Genomic DNA, 17,732 nt, shown 5'->3' with positions numbered 1-17,732 from the left:
GAGCCCGAGCGGCCGCACCCGAAGCCGTTCCTCATCGGCGTCAGCGGCGGCACCGCCAGCGGCAAGGTGAGCGCGGCTGCGGGTGCGCGGTCCCGCCGGGGCCCCGGGGCGCGGGTTGGGGGAGGGGGGGGGAGTTCGGTTTGGCTCAGCCGCTGCCCTCAGTCCACAGTGTGCGAGAAGATCATGGAGCTGCTGGGGCAGAACGAGGTGGAGCGGCGGCAGCGCAAGGTGCTGATCCTCAGCCAGGACAGCTTCTACAAGGTGCTGACGGCCGAGCAGCAGGCCAAGGCGCTGAAGGGCCAGTACAACTTCGACCACCCGGGTACGGCGCGGGGCGGCGGGACCCCGGCGCGTCCCGGTTCCGTCTCCCCCGTCCCTGCGCCCGCGCGGGGCTCGGAGCGCGGCCCCGGGAAGGAGCGGGCCCTGAGGTCCCTTCTTCCCGTGCGGGCGGGGAGAGCGGCGCGCCCGGTAGAGCCGCACTGAGGCACGCGTCCCTCTCGCAGACGCTTTTGATAACGATTTGATGCGCGCGACCCTAAAAAACATCGTCGAGGGGAAGACGGTCGAGGTGCCGACCTACGACTTCGTGACCCACTCGAGGTACGCGGGGTTCGGTGCCGCCGGGCGCGGGGCGGGGCCGAGCGCGGCACAGCGCGGTGCTGTTCCCGGGCAGGCTGCCGGACACCACCGTGGTGTACCCCGCTGACGTGGTGCTGTTCGAGGGGATCCTGGTGTTCTACAACCAGGACATCCGGGACATGTTCCACCTGCGGCTCTTTGTGGACACGGACTCCGACGTGCGGCTGTCCCGCCGAGGTGCGCTCCCGCGGCCGCCGTTTCTGCTGCCCCGTCCTCGCGTGCCCGCGGCGGAACTCAGGGCTTTGCGTTCCCCGTTGCAGTCCTGCGAGATATGAAGCGCGGCAGGGACCTCGAGCAGATCCTCACGCAGTACACCACGTTCGTGAAGCCCGCCTTCGAGGAGTTCTGCTTGCCGGTACCGAGCGCTGCGCGGCTTTGATGTCTGGGGAGAAAGAGCAGGGCTCGCCGGGGATGAGCTGAGCTGCGGGGGCAGCGCTGCTGGCAGCAGCCTGGGCTGCTTGTTTGTATTTTGAGGCCCGTGCTGCACCCGCTGCCTCTCCCCTAGAATCACTGCACGCTCTGATGAGCCGGGGGTCGCCCCTGCTTGCAAGCACTGCGGAGATCTCTAGTGGCACGCACACTTTCTCACTGCTGTGCCTATTGTAGCACGGGTCCCTTGGCCGGAAAAAAATCCCTCTTTCCATTTACTCTTTAAGTCTTGCAGGAGGTGCTGGTTTCCAGCCCTATCTCAACAGGGGACGGCAGAGAAACTCAGAGGCAGAGCAGCCTGCTCGTTGCTGTACAGTGCGAGAGCGATGTGGCTGCTCACGTGATGGAATTCATTTGCAAAAACCATCTGTGAACAACGTCCTACGTGGAGATAAGATGGAAGAGTTTGGGTGCCACTTGTTCTAGAGCAAAGCGATGCTGGGATTTTTAAAAGCACTCACGAGGAGTCCTGAATCTGCCAGTTCATAAGGAGGAGGGAAAAAAGCAGGGGCTCTGTGAATGGCAGAAGTCAGCACAGTATTGTCAGAGGCAGGAAGGAATTCCATGCACACACTGGGTGTGCTGGCACTCAGCAGAGGGTTAGCAATGGCTTGTGAAATGCTGATTAGATCCAGCTCTTAACGAGCAGACCTCAGCCTTGATGTGGATGGCCTGTCTGAAAGCTGTGTGCTCTTCTGAAGTGCAAAAGCAAGTGAGAGATGTTGCCATCGTAGACAGCTTTAACTTAGACCACTGGAGCATAACGCTTCGTCCATCTTTGCACTCAGATTTCTGATTTTGATAAGAACAAGACCAGCTTTTCCCATTAACGGTGTCCACCACCATTGCTGTTTTTCAGACAAAGAAGTATGCAGATGTGATCATCCCCCGAGGAGTTGACAACATGGGTAAAAGGGAGTTCAGTTCTCTGCCTGATTTCTCTGGGGACACCACCTCTGGGGTTGGGAAGAGAGAACATGTGGCAACCAGTGCCTTGCTGGCGTGCTCCCAAGCGTGCTGTGTTGTGTTGGAGGGCTGCTGGGGGGGAGCTGCTCAGAGCCTGACCAGGATCATCAGCTGCTCGGTCTGTGCTGGGCTGGAACAAGTGATAAGCAATTGTAGATGCAAAACGGGACCCTGAGTTTAAAGCTGGTGTTGCAGTTGCTGGTCTCTGTTGAGGTCTGATCTCGCTGCAGAGGGTTGGCATAGCTTCATTTATAAGGGCTTGCGAAAGCTTGAGTCGGACAGGGCTGGATGCTCCACATATTCTAGGTAGCTCAGCCAAGAAAGCTGACTTGTGTCCTGTGTTTCCCACTCCTCTCTCTGCAGTGGCTATAAACCTCATAGTCCAGCACATTCAAGACATCCTAAACGGAGACATCTGCAAGTGGCAGCGAGGGGCAATGAACGGACACGGTCGGACCTACAAGCGCCCGTTCTCCGAGCAAGCAGAGAGCAGCAGCGTGCTGGCAGCTGGCAAGCGGTCCCACCTGGAGTCCAGCAGCCGTCCGCACTAACCCGAGGCCAAAGGATTTGCCTCTGGTCCAGACCAACACTGCAGACAGCTTTGGGAAAGAAAGACTGCAACCAAACGTCCGGTGAAGTGCCCTTTAAATCATCATAGCAGCAGAGGTGATAGTGGTGCGACACTTCTCGCAGCGAGGAAGGAGTTGGGCTGCGGCCCCTCTCCCCTCCAGAACCCTTCCCCTTCCCCCCTAAGACGTCTGAATCTATTCTGTTACTCAATGAACTCATTAGAGGCAGTTCTGATTGCCTTCTTGATTTTCAAAATGGAATCTAATGCTGAAGTCTGTCCTGAAAGTGACCAGGTGTTTAGCAAGAGACCCCATTTCCCCGATGACGCTCCTCCTTAGCAGGAAGGTTAACTGCCTCAACAGTCTCTTTTCCCAAGAGGCTCACGCTCTGTTCATTTAAACAAGCAGGTTCAGTCCTTATTCCTCCCGCCTTGCTTGGACCCTTAAGTTCTCACGTTGCTCTCCTGCTGGCCAACCTCCTTGGCAACCTGTAGCAGCTTGTGGGGGCAGGAACACAACTTTATGAGCACAGCCATAGAGGAAACTCTCCCCCAGGTTAGAGAGAAGTCTGAACAAATGGAAACTTACTCTTCATTGAGGGGACAGGCCCAAGAAGCAGTGTGGTTCTTGTTCCTACAAAGTGATACCTTTCTAAGCTATTGCACCTTGCTGTGCTGTACGCAGAGAAGGCTTCTATTTTTGTACCCAAACAGTGTTTCCTTTACCACAGCTAACTGAATGTGTGAGCTCCAACTGGATTGAGTTGCTCGTGGAAACAGAAAGCTGACCTTGTCAGTGTTAGTGTTTTTTAGGGCATCTTGGTGCTGCTGGTTGCAGATTCTGCTGGGCGGAATCCATCCAATTCCAGAGCCAGATGGTAAAACTGACAAGGGGAAAGCTGTGAATTGCAAGACCCTCCTTGTGATGCCACAGACAGCTATCTAAACATGGTTCTAGCATCAGCCAGGGCCACAGTGACTAAATGAATGTTCTGATTTTCTTACAAAAAAAAGCCCCACAACAACAACAAAACCCATCAGACTAGAGGCTGGAAGTACAAACAGTGACATCCCAATTTCTGCAGCTTACCCCATATAACTTCAGCAACATAAAGTTTCTGGCAAAGAATACGAAATGAAGTTGGGCCTTTGAAAATGTCCTTGTTATATCCTTCTCAAGTCTGTAATTACAGAGTAATTTTAAGATTGGGGGTGGGGGGAAATGTTACCAAGAGGGACTTTTTGATATTTTGTGATCGATTTTTTTCTAAACTTAAATCTGGCTGTGTTGGTTATGGGTGTGTTACTTTGGCTAATAAAGACGTGAACAGACAATGAACAGAAATGGCCATTTCATATAAAAGGTTTTTGTGTTACTTTACTACACCAGCACAAAGGTATGAAGAGAAATGCTTCTTGAGATGCTCTGTCAGTCAACAGTTCTTTGTCACCTTGTTTAAACTGTTTTAGTTCTGTAATGGCTGAAGCTTTGGAGAAAAAAAAAAAAAACAAGAAATGCAGTCTGCTTGTCCTACCACTGTCAGCAGTGGATGTGAGTAAAGGCTGGTCATCTGCTAATGAGCACTATGCTTCAGCATCACATTTCTGTAAGTCAGACTGACAGACTTAGAACGTGAGGTACTGCACTGAAGCACTAGCTACCAGGGCAGCTTTAAGCAGGAGCAACACAGTCACTAAATCCTACTGTGAATGACTGTAGTGTTTGATTATACCTTGTTCATGGGGAGAAGATGAAGGCAGCCTTGAATAGCTTTTGTTAGGGCAGAACGGGATGCTACAATAAGAAGCACCCTGGCCTGTTTAGGACTGGTGTTCTTGGTCAGCTTTGATTGCCTGGCTGCTGCAGCCACTAAACAAACCAAAGCTGTGGCAGAAATGCTGTGTCCCTTAGTGACTGCATGTACAGAGCTATTAGACATTGCCAGTGAGAAGCCCCAGTCCTTAACTCGTACTTTCTGCTACCCTGTGCATTTCCCTGCTGGTGCAAATCAGGGCACAGGCTGAGTTACCCACGATGTTTTTAACCTGAACCAATGTGTACAGGTCAGAGCAGGCTTCCTTGTCCCCATGATTACTTCAACTCGTGTGCTGCAGCTCTGTAAATACAACACAGCTGTTGTTGGTAGCAGACCCTGGAACCATGCTCATAACAACTACTGAGAATTTTTCTGTAACAGCATACTAAAAGAATTTTAGTTTCTTTTTCTGTTACAGCTTGATCCAAGTATATCAATTATTTGATCAGGCTGACTTAAAAAAATTCAGTAACACAAACAATAAACTCTTGGCTTTGCACAGAAGGGGTGTTGCCTTTACCTGCAATGAGGCTGTCAGTGTCCCTGTTTTCGGATGAGGATGTTCCAGCTGTCCTTCCAGCGCAGCTCCTTCAGCTCAGCAACAGCCAGGGGCTCCCCGTAGGTCACAGGGCTGAACGTGCGATACACGAGGTACACGGAGGAGAACCAGGCTACGATCAGCGCACTCAACATGCTCTTGAGAAGCAGAGATCTGGGATGAGAGAGGGAAAGAACAGTCAGATTGCATCGATGCTAACCAACACTCCATCCAAAAGGAAGATGTGAATGTGGCTTATCCTTTCTAAAGGAAAATGCCACTGCTGGGAAAAAAAAAAAACCAAAACAAAACACTGCCTTTCTGCAGCAGCTTGCCAAGGTGCCAACCCTGGAGAAAAGAACTGTGTCACTTGTCTGTCTGTAAAAATGACAAACCTGCAGAGATGGTCGCTGAGATGCTGTAACACGATGGGAATCAGGAGAATCTGGAATGTGAGGGCAGGCAAGTAGTGGTACAGGAAAAGCGTCTTCTCCATCAGGAAGAAGGGCAGGTAATTCACAACCCAGCCTCCAACACAGATCTGCCCAGCTGACACCCACAGCTGCCACGCATCTGCAGGAGGCAGAAGGAATCTCTGACTCTGATGTCTCAGAGCACTGGCCCTGTAAATTTAAGTCTCTCAAAGGCCAGGGTTTGTTTGAAATAAAGCCCTCTCCACACAGCCACTGTCTATCTCTATTTTAAGTCTATCACAAAAGGTCTCAGTATCATTCAAACCTGCTGCCTGGACGTGTCTTAGCACCCAGGGAATAACTCCAGCACTGTGCTGGCTCCTATACCATCCCAAGAGGTCACGGTCACATGGCGATGACCAAAACCTTTGAGTGTCACAAGCAATAAGGTCAGGGTTAGGGGACAGGAAAAGGTGCTAAAATAATCAAGCATATAGCTACAGAAAATACAGCTTTGGGTCCATTAAAGTGTAACAGACCAAGAGGCACCCCCAGTGGAATCAGACCTTCAGGAATATCATGAATTTTTCTCCTTCGTCGTATCAAGTACCACAGGGACAGACACGTGTAGACCACAGCAGCGACGTTAGCTGAAGCCCAGGTGACAACATTCCCAAGGAGATGGATCTGGGCCTGCCAGACAGAAGATGGTCTAAGCCAGAAGTAGGAACACGCTGCAGGTCTTCATAGGTAAGCTCAAATATTATCAATATTTTACATACTTGCTAAATTAAATTTCACAGTGTGCATGCCTAGTAGTGATCAGAAAGCTCATAAACTTTGCTGCTTTAAGTCTCTTTTGTAATGTATGGGATTTAAAGGATGCTACTGGAGATCAACCCATCTTCTAAATGGAAACGATAAACCTGCAGTTTTTCTTTAAAAAAAAAACAAAAGAAAGAAAAAAAGAAAAAAAAAACCATTCCTCATGAAAAGGCTGCTTGCTTTGAAATGTTAAAAATTCGTAACACAGTAAGGCTCCATCGTGGACCAGCTCCTTGGGCAGAACTGCAATCCTGCTCTCACTCCCACATGTCAGAACTGAAGCCCTCCTTCCCCAGGCTCACGCTTACCCCCCCTCTGCTACTCACACCTGAGGTTGGGTGCAGCCAGTATGCAATATTTGTGTCCATCGTGATCCAGTCAAGAGCAGAGGAGCTGTACTTGTGTTCCGTGTCTTCGTTTTTCAATGTGAGTATCTTCCACTAGAAAAAAGAAATAAGTAAGCAGAAGGCTTTCAGAATGAGAGCAATGGCTGAGGTAGCAGGCAGAGATGAACAGCTTCAGATGTCAGATGTTACGTCCTCAACCTAAGCGTGGAGAAAGACTGTTCGTATCTCAGACTGGCTATTTATCAATCAAATGGCTTTATTTGTTCTTATATAATGCACTTTTCTGAGTGAAATTCCGAAATGTCAGTAAGGGGCATTGATACTAGTGACAAGACAACACTGCAGTTCAGTTTCAGAGAGTTTCTGCATGCCCAGCTGCTCTTCCTGCTCCCTCTTTTTACGCAATCACTTGGGCACTCATCGTTCAATAGCACAGTTGTGCTGTCATCTAATGCTTAAGAGCATTCCCATTTTTTCTTCACTAAGGAAGCCAAATTACTCCATCAGCATGGAAGAAACAAGGAATTCTCAGTCTCACGGTCTGCAGAAACGCTTTGGTTCCTGCTCTGCAACAGAAGAAAGGATGAAAGAAAGACATTTACCTGCAATTCTGTGAACTTTGCCATGAAGCTTAGGTTTTTACTTATATCCATCCGTGTGGGGGAGTGGAGTTCCACTTCCCTCTCTTTTTGCTCTTGGCCTGGAAGAAAACACCATCATTCAGAAACAACAACGAGGTAACGGCCAGACACCTAGAAAGGGAGGGCCTGTGTGACACAGCCCCGGCTCCTCAGACTCAGGGAGCCCTTCAGCACGGTGCATTCCAATTGTGTGAGCTCTCTGAGGAGATCTGTAAGGATTCTGACACTGTGGTAGAACTAAAGCTCACTGAAGAACTGCCCAAACCCACTCCTTGGGCTGAGTGTGGCTAGGATGCTGCCGTGCCAGTGACCTTGGGAACACACCCACTCCGCCCCAATTCCACCAGACTAAGTCCTCCCACCAATGAGTCCTTCCACCAGTGTACACTGCAGAAGCTCCCAGTCCCAGAACTACGCTTAGAGAACGTGGCTGAGACATACTTTTCCCATATCTGTGCTCTTCCACATTCCACACCATGCTCTGGTGGTAGCCTTTGGACAGCTTCTCTCCAACCACCTCCAGCTGCCGGTATCCCCACTCGGGTAAAGATGCTCCACTGAGCTGAAAGTGAAAGTGCAGCTCACAGTCCTGCCACTGGGAACCTCAGGCTGGAAGTTCCTAGGCCTGACTGCACAGCCCATCACAGCAAGGGCCCGCTAGAAAGTACAAGACGAGTCACCATCAGGCAACCTTTGTGAAGAGATCCTTCACTATTCCGTCTGCTGTCACACACTACACACAGACTCAGCACCTAAGGCTTCACTTGTGTACAGTGGTCGTAGCTTTCTGAGAAGCAGGACAGCTCTGCATGCTGAAAAAGAATGAAGCATCTGCCTGAAACACATGCCACCACGCTGAGCAAGTTCACTGTTTCCTTTAATTAATTTGTTTCATGTAGTTTAGGCGTTGTGGAACAGAGAGATTAGTATTGTATGAGATTCTGAGAGTTGTATGGAGGAAAAACCGTAGGCAAATAAACATAAATCCACTTACCTTTAGCACTGCAGAGGTGTTCACGTGAACCAGCCTCACTTCTGACAGAATTGTCTTCCACACGTCTGTGTCAGACTCCCGATTTACAATTTCCTACAATGGTGAGATGTCTTTAGATTGGCATTTTGTCTCAGCTACCTCTGGTGGAAAATGAGCTCCCCTCTTCCCTTTGAGTACTCACCACTCTCCAGAGGTTCTGTGCTGGCATGGAGATGTTATAATCAATATAGCAGGAAACTTCTTGGGAGTGGGGGCTAAGAGGGGCAGCAACATCATGCCTATAAGACAAAATAAGCACCCACAGATCCACTAATACCATTTCCCAAATCCATTCAAAAACATACCCATAAAGGTACTGGATTGGCTTAGTTTAAAAGCAAATAACCCAAGCAACCCATTTAAAAAGACTGCACTGTTTACTCTGAAAGAGAACACTACCCACTACCCACTACCAAGAGCTGCCAGCAGCAGCCACAGAGGAAGCCAATACAGAGAACTGCTACCCTGGGCTGAAGAACAAGCACTGATTGTGACAAACAGGGACCCTGTTCACTTGCTTTTCCAAAAAATGAACAAATTGGGTTTGGAAGGAACACAGCAAAAACCCAGAATGCGGAATGCCCCCCTTCCTAATCGGAGCGATATTCCAGCAGGGGCTGACTCCCTTTGAAAGCAGCCAGGAGGCCGCTCTCACACTGCAGTCTTTGCAGAACAGCCAAGAATCCGTGGCAAGGAGCCATGAGCTGAATTCTCCAGCACATCCTCCTGGCTTTCAGAGCGCACCCTTCACGCAGGTGAAGTCAGCAGATGGCTTCAGGTTTACTGTCACCCAAAACACTGCCTGAGCATTCTGGGAGAGGAGGCAGGGAAGGGGGGAGGGTGAGGATTCACCAAGGGGACTATGTATTTAGGAATCTGTGTATTCTCATGAATTGTCACTCCTAGCCCCACCGTTTTGGGAATCCATCAGTTTCTAGTGTATCTGAATGCAAAGGTCGCTGCTCTTTAACCCCTGAGCAGTCGCTCTGAGACACAGCAAAGCAGAACGAGACAGAAATCTCGGCAGAGCAAAGGACAAAGAAAGGACTCACGTGTTGAGGTACCGGGTTGTGATGCCATGCACCAGCTGCACGATGTGTCCGTGCCTGACAGGACGGGGTGGGTTACTCACCACCAGCTGCTGCCTGGTGGAGTGACACACGAGAGGAAGTGGTCACATTCCTTTTTATGAACTGTGCGACCTTGTCATGAGCAAACTGTTAGGTCAAGATACCGCAGTAAGGACAGGTATCTAGGCATTAAAGATAGGAAAACCAAGGAATCTATACAATACACCAGAATGGAAAGAAAGCTCATCGAGGCAAAGGCAAATTAAGGGCAGAATGACTCAGGGGATTGGCAGTGGGATACCAGCACCCCAGCCATTAAGTCAGTGGTCCGAATTCAGGTCAGCCAGGAACGAGTTCAGATTATTCCCACACTACAGCTGTTTGGTGGCTTCTGTGAAATGTAAGTGCTTCAGAGAAGCCTGGCAGGCGTTGTTACTACAACTGGTGTCACTTCTGGCAGGATCATAACAGAGATCAATGGCTTTCATTCGCACCACGGAGACCAAACTCTTATCTTTGGACAGGGCTAACACATGTTTTGGCAAGGAGGAACTCCGCAGTTCACCCAGCTGCTGCCTGCACTTTGTTGTTCTATAGCAGAACTTCACATCCTCCAGGGTAATTTGAGGAAATGTAAGTAGACACTGGGTATCTGTGGTTCTCACAGAGATTCTGTTGGAGTCTCCACTTGAAAGCTTTGCACTATGGACAAACTTTCCCAGTGTAGATATGATTGATAACGGCACACAGTCCTTTGGGTAGGACTGTTTATGCAGTTCCCAGAGCAGCATAAGAAACCTGCAAAAGCAACTTTTTGATCAGTATGCAATGACATCACACAAGGGCTTTCAGAGGCAGAACTGCAAAAACAAAGAGTCCTGCCCCTCTCCAACAGTTACAATGGCAAAATGCCTTAGCACAAACCAAACCCTCTCACGCTCAGACACCCGCCTGGAATGCCTCCTGATAGGGCAGATTCTGCAGCTCATTCCACACTCTGAGTACAAAGAAATACTCATTCCACAGAAAGGATTTCTACTGTCTTCTGAGACCCATTCAAATTTGATCGAACTCATCAAAACGCTCTAAATGCCATGGCTCACACACTTCAAAAAGCAGAACTCCTCTTTCATGCTAAGCACCTGAACAGCTCCCATCAGTCTCATAACTCTTTAAAGTTCCCCTTGTGTATAGCACAACCCACAGATTGGGCAGATGCAGTTCAGACAGAATTTCTAAGTCCTCAGTAATGCTTCTACCATGTTGAGGAGCATTGTGTAAACAGCCACCTTTACCAGCTCTGCAGCTGAAATTACTTGCTCACGATCACACATGGCCTCTCTATCAAAGCCATGCTTGAAGCAGCTTGGTATTTAGGTCTCTTGCATACTCACATTCCAGGGTCTTTGACAATCCACCAGTTGTTCACATCCTTAAAGGGATAACAGGTCACCTGTTGCTGATGGGAACTACCTCGGCCATTCTCATACCTTTACAGAAGTATAAAAAAAAAACCACAGGTGTGTAACAGCACATTTCTGTGCTCCACAGTCACTGCAGCACAAACCAGCACCAGATCACTGGCTCCATTCCTACACAGCACAGAGAATCCATGCATTCGCAGTGTTCTCTGAAGGCTTGATGAAAAAGAGACTGCCAGGACCCAAACTGAGACAGAACCAGAGCATAGTTTCACCCTAACAATACAGAACCAACCAGATTTCTCACCTGATGGGATAAGTATTGGTGTGAGAATGGAGCCAGCACTGCATGGGCTTGCCCAGCACATTCCGCAGAGTAATCTGAGAGCCATAGGCCACCTCTAGGGGCTGGCCCTGAGTGATTCGAGCCAGCCCACCCTGAGAAGCACAAGGATAGGATAAGTGGGAATAAAAAGAAACAACCCAGAGGCTGTTTAAATTCTCTTTAGAGTCACTTGTCACTTTAACACAGCAGTGTCTTAGCATAATGCCTTCTCATCTGATGTTATCTACAAAAATCAAATCTTGCACCATTTTCAGCAGAAAGTAAATACACCAAAGCCTGTAATAGGATCTTAAGGAATATCCCTTGCTATTTCATGCTATTTCAATAGACAGACTACGTACTTTTCTATAGAAGCTCAGACTATCATCTTGCATTTTAAACTTACGCTTAAGATAAGAACTCAATTAAGAGCTCAGCAGTGTATCTACCACTGCAGAGCTTCCTGCAGGAAGGGACAGATCTTCAGCCTAAGAGCAAAGCCTTGGTTCACTGGGAGAAAAGCTTTTATCTGCTATTGGATTTCAGTCCTCACTTCTTCAACTTAAAGCCATACCACGGCAGCAAAGTAGTAAAATCACATAAAGGGAATAAATATGTGGGATCAAAGGAACAAGAACGCAGACCTTTCTTCTAACAGTGAACACAAAAAACATTTCCTCCCCCTCTTCTCCCCTAATAGATCTGTTTCATGACCACATTTCCCTTACCTCTAAGCTGGCTTGGAAAGCACTTGTCATAATCTGGTCATGGGGCCCAGAGCGATACAGCAAAGTCAAGTGAACATAGAAGAAGGACAGGTACATGGCCATTGGGATGATAAGGAGGGTCAGTCCCCTAGCTAGAAAATGGCACACCAAGGAAACCTAGAAGAACACAGAGAACTCACTACTTTCATGCCCCAAGTATTAAAAATCCTAAAAATATCAGCGCATTTGCCCTGCTTTGTTTGCCTTTTTTTAAGTTTCCCCAACCACCCTTACCCATCTGTAACTTCGAGGACAGCTGGATAATCTCCGCTGAGGACTTGAACTGGAGCCAGCAGGAGTTACGTGAAGCACTACAGATTTTGAGCCACAAATCACCAAGACACAGATAAGAGCAGGAAAACCAGTCAGACACGTGTGCTTTTCTTAAACTGAACTCCGTATTCCCCAGTAACTGAGCTGAAAAACTGTTCTGTGACATGAGGGTTTGCAGACTACAACAAGGAATGCTAGTGTAAAAAACAGCTAGAGCCAGCATCGTTATCTGTAGGCTTGCAAGGCTCCCAGGTGGCTCCTGTTCTGCTAAGTTACACATGATATATTCTGCATGTTGTACCACCTACATTGGACAAGTGCCGGTCTCCCAACATGTGCCAGAAGTGGAGTCCTGCAATGGCCAAGAGCAGCATATAGGTAAATAGGCCCATGTATTTCACTCTGAAAAGAGAATGCACAAAAACTGAACAGGGTTAAGAACTACACAGATCTATGGCTATTATTTAATGCAGGATGTACACGTTCAAGCTTTCTCTTGGACTGGATGCATTTAAGCCCAAGCACTTAGGTTTGTGACCAGTTTGGTACAACAACATAAACAAGCTTCAAGGCTTTGTAACACTTGGTGATGTCATTTGTTTGCTCATTACATTCAAGAACAAAGACAGTGAACCCTCCTGATAACAAGGTGGCTCATCACAAAGCACAGAGTCCCTGAATTCGGACTTACTGAAGCTTGAGGTGATGAGGAGGGAGAGGTGAAACACTGATGATATCGTGCAATATAAGGCCATCTCCATGAAACACCTATCTTAGGCAGTACCCTCTAACGCCCAGTACTGCACACGAAGAGCTGACATCCTCTCTATGCCGCCAGTCTAACTCATAAAAAATCATGAAGATGTCTGCTCAGAACAGCACCAAGAACACGTCTGGAAAATCTGAAGCACCTCTGAGGTATCAGATGGCAGGCAGGAATGTCAGCTTACTACAGCACAGACCAGTGTGCCATCACTTACCCAACAGCACAAGAACAAGCTGCTCCAGTCAACAGAAGCCAAAACCACCACTTTCCGGAGAAGGAACTTAAATAAAAGGACAAAGGAAACGATGTTATGGTGACATCTGAGCACATTCTTAGGATCCTGAATTCAGGCAGTCTGACTTCAAAACAAACCTGTATTCCTTATTCTACACAGAGGTATCTCATTCTGAACCTCCCAAACCACAAACTGATCTACAGGATGTTCTCAAATGTACCTCCCTGTTTCCTGACAAGCAATACCCAACGCTATCTCCCTTCTGATACTAAACACAAAAGAAACACATTAAGTCACTGGCAAGGCTCAGTTTGCAGATGATTTTACTTTACTCAAGATTACTTTAGTTTATCCTCTGCAAGGATCAGAGAACGTGCAAAGTCACGAGAAAAGAGACAAAGATCTCTAGATTCAGTGGCTGTAAATGGTAACAAAGGAGCACAAATGATGTATTTATCATCTGTGTTTCTGCGTATGGAAGGAAATGTTAAAATTAAAAAAATGGGTGGACAAAGAAGTGCTCCAAGGGGATTTTATGTTTATTATAAAATAAAAAGACAACCTTAGTAACAGTTAAAATAGTCTCTAACTCTGCTCAGAAGATCAAACTCTTGGGACAGCCATACGAGGTGAGTTACAGAAAAGTGAAGTAACTTAAAGAAGAAAGAACAGAATATCCAAAAGGATGGGAGACAATTCAGCTTTACCTGCGCCTCTGCAAATTGTAGAACTTCAGGTAGGACAAAACTGCTAGTAGGATAAAAAAAATCAATATGGATTCCAGAAGCATGAACCTTGACTGAGTGATCAGAGAGTTCTCTGCCAGAAAAGAGAGACAAAAAATGAGAAGAACACCTCAGACAACAGCACCATTACTCAGCAGAAGGACCTGCCTGCCCCTTTCAGGACAGCCAGTTCATATGCGGTCCTACTGGCTACAGTATGGAGACGCTGGGTTTAAAGGAACAAAAACTTTCCAGCACGAGCAAAGTACATGGCCGGTGTCTCCAAAGACAAAGAATCAGCAGAGTCTGTCAAGAGGCAGAGAAAGCTGCTGTGCTTGCCTACAAAAGGCAAAGAAAATCAGTGCTGGGAGACCCAGACAGGTGCTTCTCGAAGTAACAAAAGTCAAGGCAGTGCTCCTTTTATATGCTCTACGGTTTCAAAAGAGAAAATTGACTGTTCTGTCCCTGTATGAAGAACGAGGCCCTGCGGAATAAACTTACCTAAGAGAATCAGAAGAGCAGCTCCAAGCGCAGCACAGTGGGAGAACTGCAGCTCTATCAAAATCTGGTATGCTAAGGGGATGCAGAGAGCACCAGCCAGCGCTGGCAGGAGCCGCAAGGACCAAACAGGAACGTTCATGCTATATTCTGAAATCACAGATAACAGTTACACACACACAAATATGGAAGATATTAACTGCGGGTGAGCCAGGTCAATGCAGAACTCCTTACAGCCACAACTACATTCAATGAGTTGCTGAATCTAATTTCTGCTTTTTGTACCTTATTGGCAGGCTTGTATTGCTTAAACTGTTTTAACTGATTTGAAAAGTTTGTGCTACAGAAACATAATATCTTAAATTTCTGTTAGAGACCTGCAGAAGATTTACTTCAGAGGAGAAGTGAAGGTGTCAGATAGAACATTTTTTCCACTAGTCAGGCAAAAGGAATGTCAGCTGCTGAAATACAACCTTTTTCCCAAAAGAATGAGACAGTGAAAATCAGTTTTTACCAGCTCCAATCCTGTTCCATAAGAAGTTTCCATCAAATCCTCCTAAGTAACCTACAACATAAGCAACAATTCAGAATTTCCAGTATCAAAACAAGTATAAAAACAGGTGCTAAACCGGTCCTGGAACAATTTCTCAAACACACAGCTTCTCTATGCATGAAAGCCCTTTTTCCCAAAAGGATCTTCTGTACTGTTCTGCCTGCAGCAGCGCTTGATAATGTGCAGAGGTACAAAGAACACAAAGTGGGAACAACAGATTCTCAGTGACAAAGTCATATGTATATTTAATTTCTCCTTCCCATATAGACACTTTTATGCTGCGCATTTTCCAACTACAAAATGGAACTTAGGCCTCAAATTCTGCTTGCTGCCTACTATTGTCAAGTCAGTAGCAGCTCTCATCTTACTTTCCCCTTTATCCAAAGGGCTGCATAACAATGAGGGAATGGATACCTGGCTCCATCACTTCCCCAGTCCTCATGCGACAGTCCTGTACCCATACTCAATAAAGGAAATACCAATTCTCTCCACATCAGAATCTCAGCTGCCCTGGGCTTTCCCCAGTGACAGGATCTGACAACACTTCTAACCAGCACTTCTCCCTTCCAGAGCAGCAGGCAATAGACACTGCTCCATTTCAGGAGGCATCCTACCTCCCAAAGCTAGCAGCATATGGCCAAGAGGTGGGCCACTGTCATCCACGAAGAAGATTCTCTTCATGTAGAGGGAAACGAATTGGCCATAATAAACTTCATCAAAACTGAAAGACAAGAGACACAAACACGTGAAGTCTAATCACAAGTGTCCTGCTGGCTACAGAGAGACTAAGGAAAGAGACACTGGTACATTAGCAGAAGGCTAACAATACAACACAGCACGGGTGCTTTGGCCCCCTTATCTTCCCCTCCAGGGGTTCTGTTAGGGAGACGCTCTCTGCTCTTTCATCCCCTTGTTCTTACCTGCAAATGCTTAAAAAATAAAAGTCTGTGCCGTTCTAGTAGGAAGTAAACTATTCTACTCACACAACAGCACGTGGATAGGAAAGCCCCCACAGACGGCTTATTAATCCCATGACAGTCAGTGCCACAAGGTTGATATTTATCTCTGCAGTAACCACAACTGGGTTCTTCAGAAATCCCAACATCCTGTCAAAGGTCGGTCCAAGCCTTCAAGAACAGAGAAGCACAGCCATCACCATTTTGCTCAAAATCTGGTTGCCAGTTGAAGATCATCTGACAGCAAGCACGCACTGCTACTTTCTGCTATTAGCAGCTCATGGTAACTATCTTCTGTTCCCTTGTTTTCAATATTTGTATGTTTTCTGCTCTAGCTACAGCTGTAACTCTGAGAACGAAGTTACTAAACTACCCTCTGCCCACACACACTTAACTTTTCACTTGCCCTACTTCTACATGCACATAGGTCTCTGTCCTCAATAGTAAGCTGGAGCCATAGAACAGTTTGGGTTGGAAGGGTCCTCAAAGATCATCTAGCTCCAGCCCCCCTGCTGTGGGCAGAGCTGCCACCCACTAAAGCAGGCACTAGATCAGGCTGCCCAGGGCCCCATCCAACCTGGCCTCAAACACCCCCATGGATGGGGCAGCCACAGCTTCTCTGGGCAGCCTATGCCAGCAACTCTCAGTGAAAAAGTTCCCCAACATTTAATCTAAATCTCCCATTGTGCTAAGCAAAGCTCCTAGCCCAAACTGATGCTGCTGATAGGCAAGTCACATGCTCAAACACACATACAAAAACAGAAGGGTTACTTCCTTGCAAACTAGGTGTATTTGCTCACGGGATGGACCCACAAGCGTCCCCTAAAAGCTGGCTTCTGGAACCCCAAAGGTGACGTAGGACTGCAGTGCAGCCGATTGGGGGAGCGCTGCAGAATGCAGGACTGAACTGTTCTCTAAGCAGAACCGCTAGAAGCCAGGCATGCTGACAGGAAATACCAGGGAATCAGAGCTGCAGCTCCTCACCTCAATATCACTGAAAGCTACTGGAATAAATTCTTTGGCATGGCTTTGATCAGGGGCGAATGAAGCAGGATGCGAGCACATCACCACCACCAAACGCAGTGCCACCGTCCTTCTTTCTTGCTACCTACAAAACATAAGTGCTGCTCAGCTGCACGCTGCCCTGGAGAACAGACTTTGGCAAGAAACCCCTTGCAAAGACGGGCTCTCATCAGCACTAGGGACACCTCACAATTCCCCCTCTGCCTTTAGATGAGGGTGAGCCCTGGGACCCCAAATAGCACTATGAGAGGGAAGCAAATCTTCTCCCTGCAGCATAAGCAGGCCTCAAAGCTCAGGCAGGAGCACAGCACAGCCCCTCACCATGTCCGTATACTTCCCAGAGCCCTGTAGAGGTGAATGGAATCACCATGCCTCAGCCTTGTACCCCCAAGTTGGGAGCCTTAGGAGGGGCAGACTCACCACCCCGTTCCCCCTCTTGAGACTTATGGGGAGCAGCAGGCCCACTGGCACACATCCAGGCTCCATCCCCAACCCCGGTGATCTTTCTGCGATCAACACAACACACCCCTCCCCAGCTCTCCCCCCCCCCACCTGCAAGCAGCCTCGCGGCCGCCCTGAGCACTCCAAGGTGGGGTAGGACCACTACCCTCCTCACCACAATTCCTCGTAGCCCCGCCTCGAGGGAGCCAGGCCTTGCCCCCACCCCCTCGAGCCTTACAGAGGTGTTGGGGGGGAGGAGAGGGCAGCAGGAGCACAGCCCCGCACCGCAGGGGCAGTGGGCCCGGGACGACCCCGACCTGAAGAGACCGCAGCCAGAAGCGCCCCAGCCCGAAGCACCGCGCCCCCCGCCCGTCACGCCGGAAGTGACGTCAGACGCAGAGCGCGGAAGGCGGGGCAAGGAAGCGGCGCGCCGCGTCGCTATAGCAACGCCGCCCGTAGCCGG

The 17,732-nt window shown here is 48.3% G+C and overlaps 2 protein-coding genes across 2 annotated transcripts; one reads left to right on the top strand and one right to left on the bottom strand.

The window, feature by feature from the left end:
- Positions 7–3,947, top strand: UCK1 (uridine-cytidine kinase 1). Its single transcript, XM_021414275.1, has 7 exons — positions 7–66; positions 163–322; positions 504–600; positions 674–816; positions 900–994; positions 1,928–1,976; positions 2,398–3,947. Exons 2-7 carry the CDS (start codon positions 184–186, stop codon positions 2,583–2,585), a joined length of 711 nt encoding a protein of 236 aa, XP_021269950.1. The 5' UTR covers positions 7–66; positions 163–183; the 3' UTR covers positions 2,586–3,947.
- Positions 3,953–17,658, bottom strand: POMT1 (protein O-mannosyltransferase 1). The gene is made up of 22 exons (XM_021414274.1): positions 17,445–17,658; positions 16,790–16,913; positions 15,833–15,976; positions 15,464–15,570; positions 14,811–14,861; positions 14,300–14,446; positions 13,781–13,892; positions 13,053–13,118; positions 12,381–12,474; positions 11,761–11,916; positions 11,015–11,145; positions 10,681–10,776; positions 9,269–9,361; positions 8,359–8,455; positions 8,178–8,270; positions 7,625–7,745; positions 7,145–7,242; positions 6,522–6,635; positions 5,937–6,063; positions 5,353–5,530; positions 4,940–5,131; positions 3,953–4,719 (listed from the first exon to the last, which is right to left on the bottom strand). The coding sequence occupies exons 3-21, from the start codon at positions 15,952–15,954 to the stop codon at positions 4,954–4,956; spliced, it is 2,181 nt and encodes a 726-aa protein (XP_021269949.1). The 5' UTR covers positions 15,955–15,976; positions 16,790–16,913; positions 17,445–17,658; the 3' UTR covers positions 3,953–4,719; positions 4,940–4,953.

This window comes from Numida meleagris, chromosome 16 (assembly GCF_002078875.1).
Source record: "Numida meleagris isolate 19003 breed g44 Domestic line chromosome 16, NumMel1.0, whole genome shotgun sequence".
In the NCBI taxonomy this organism is placed as follows: domain Eukaryota; kingdom Metazoa; phylum Chordata; class Aves; order Galliformes; family Numididae; genus Numida; species Numida meleagris.
The sequence above is the reverse complement of the archived record's forward strand: the minus strand, read 5'-3'. Positions and strand labels throughout refer to the sequence as shown.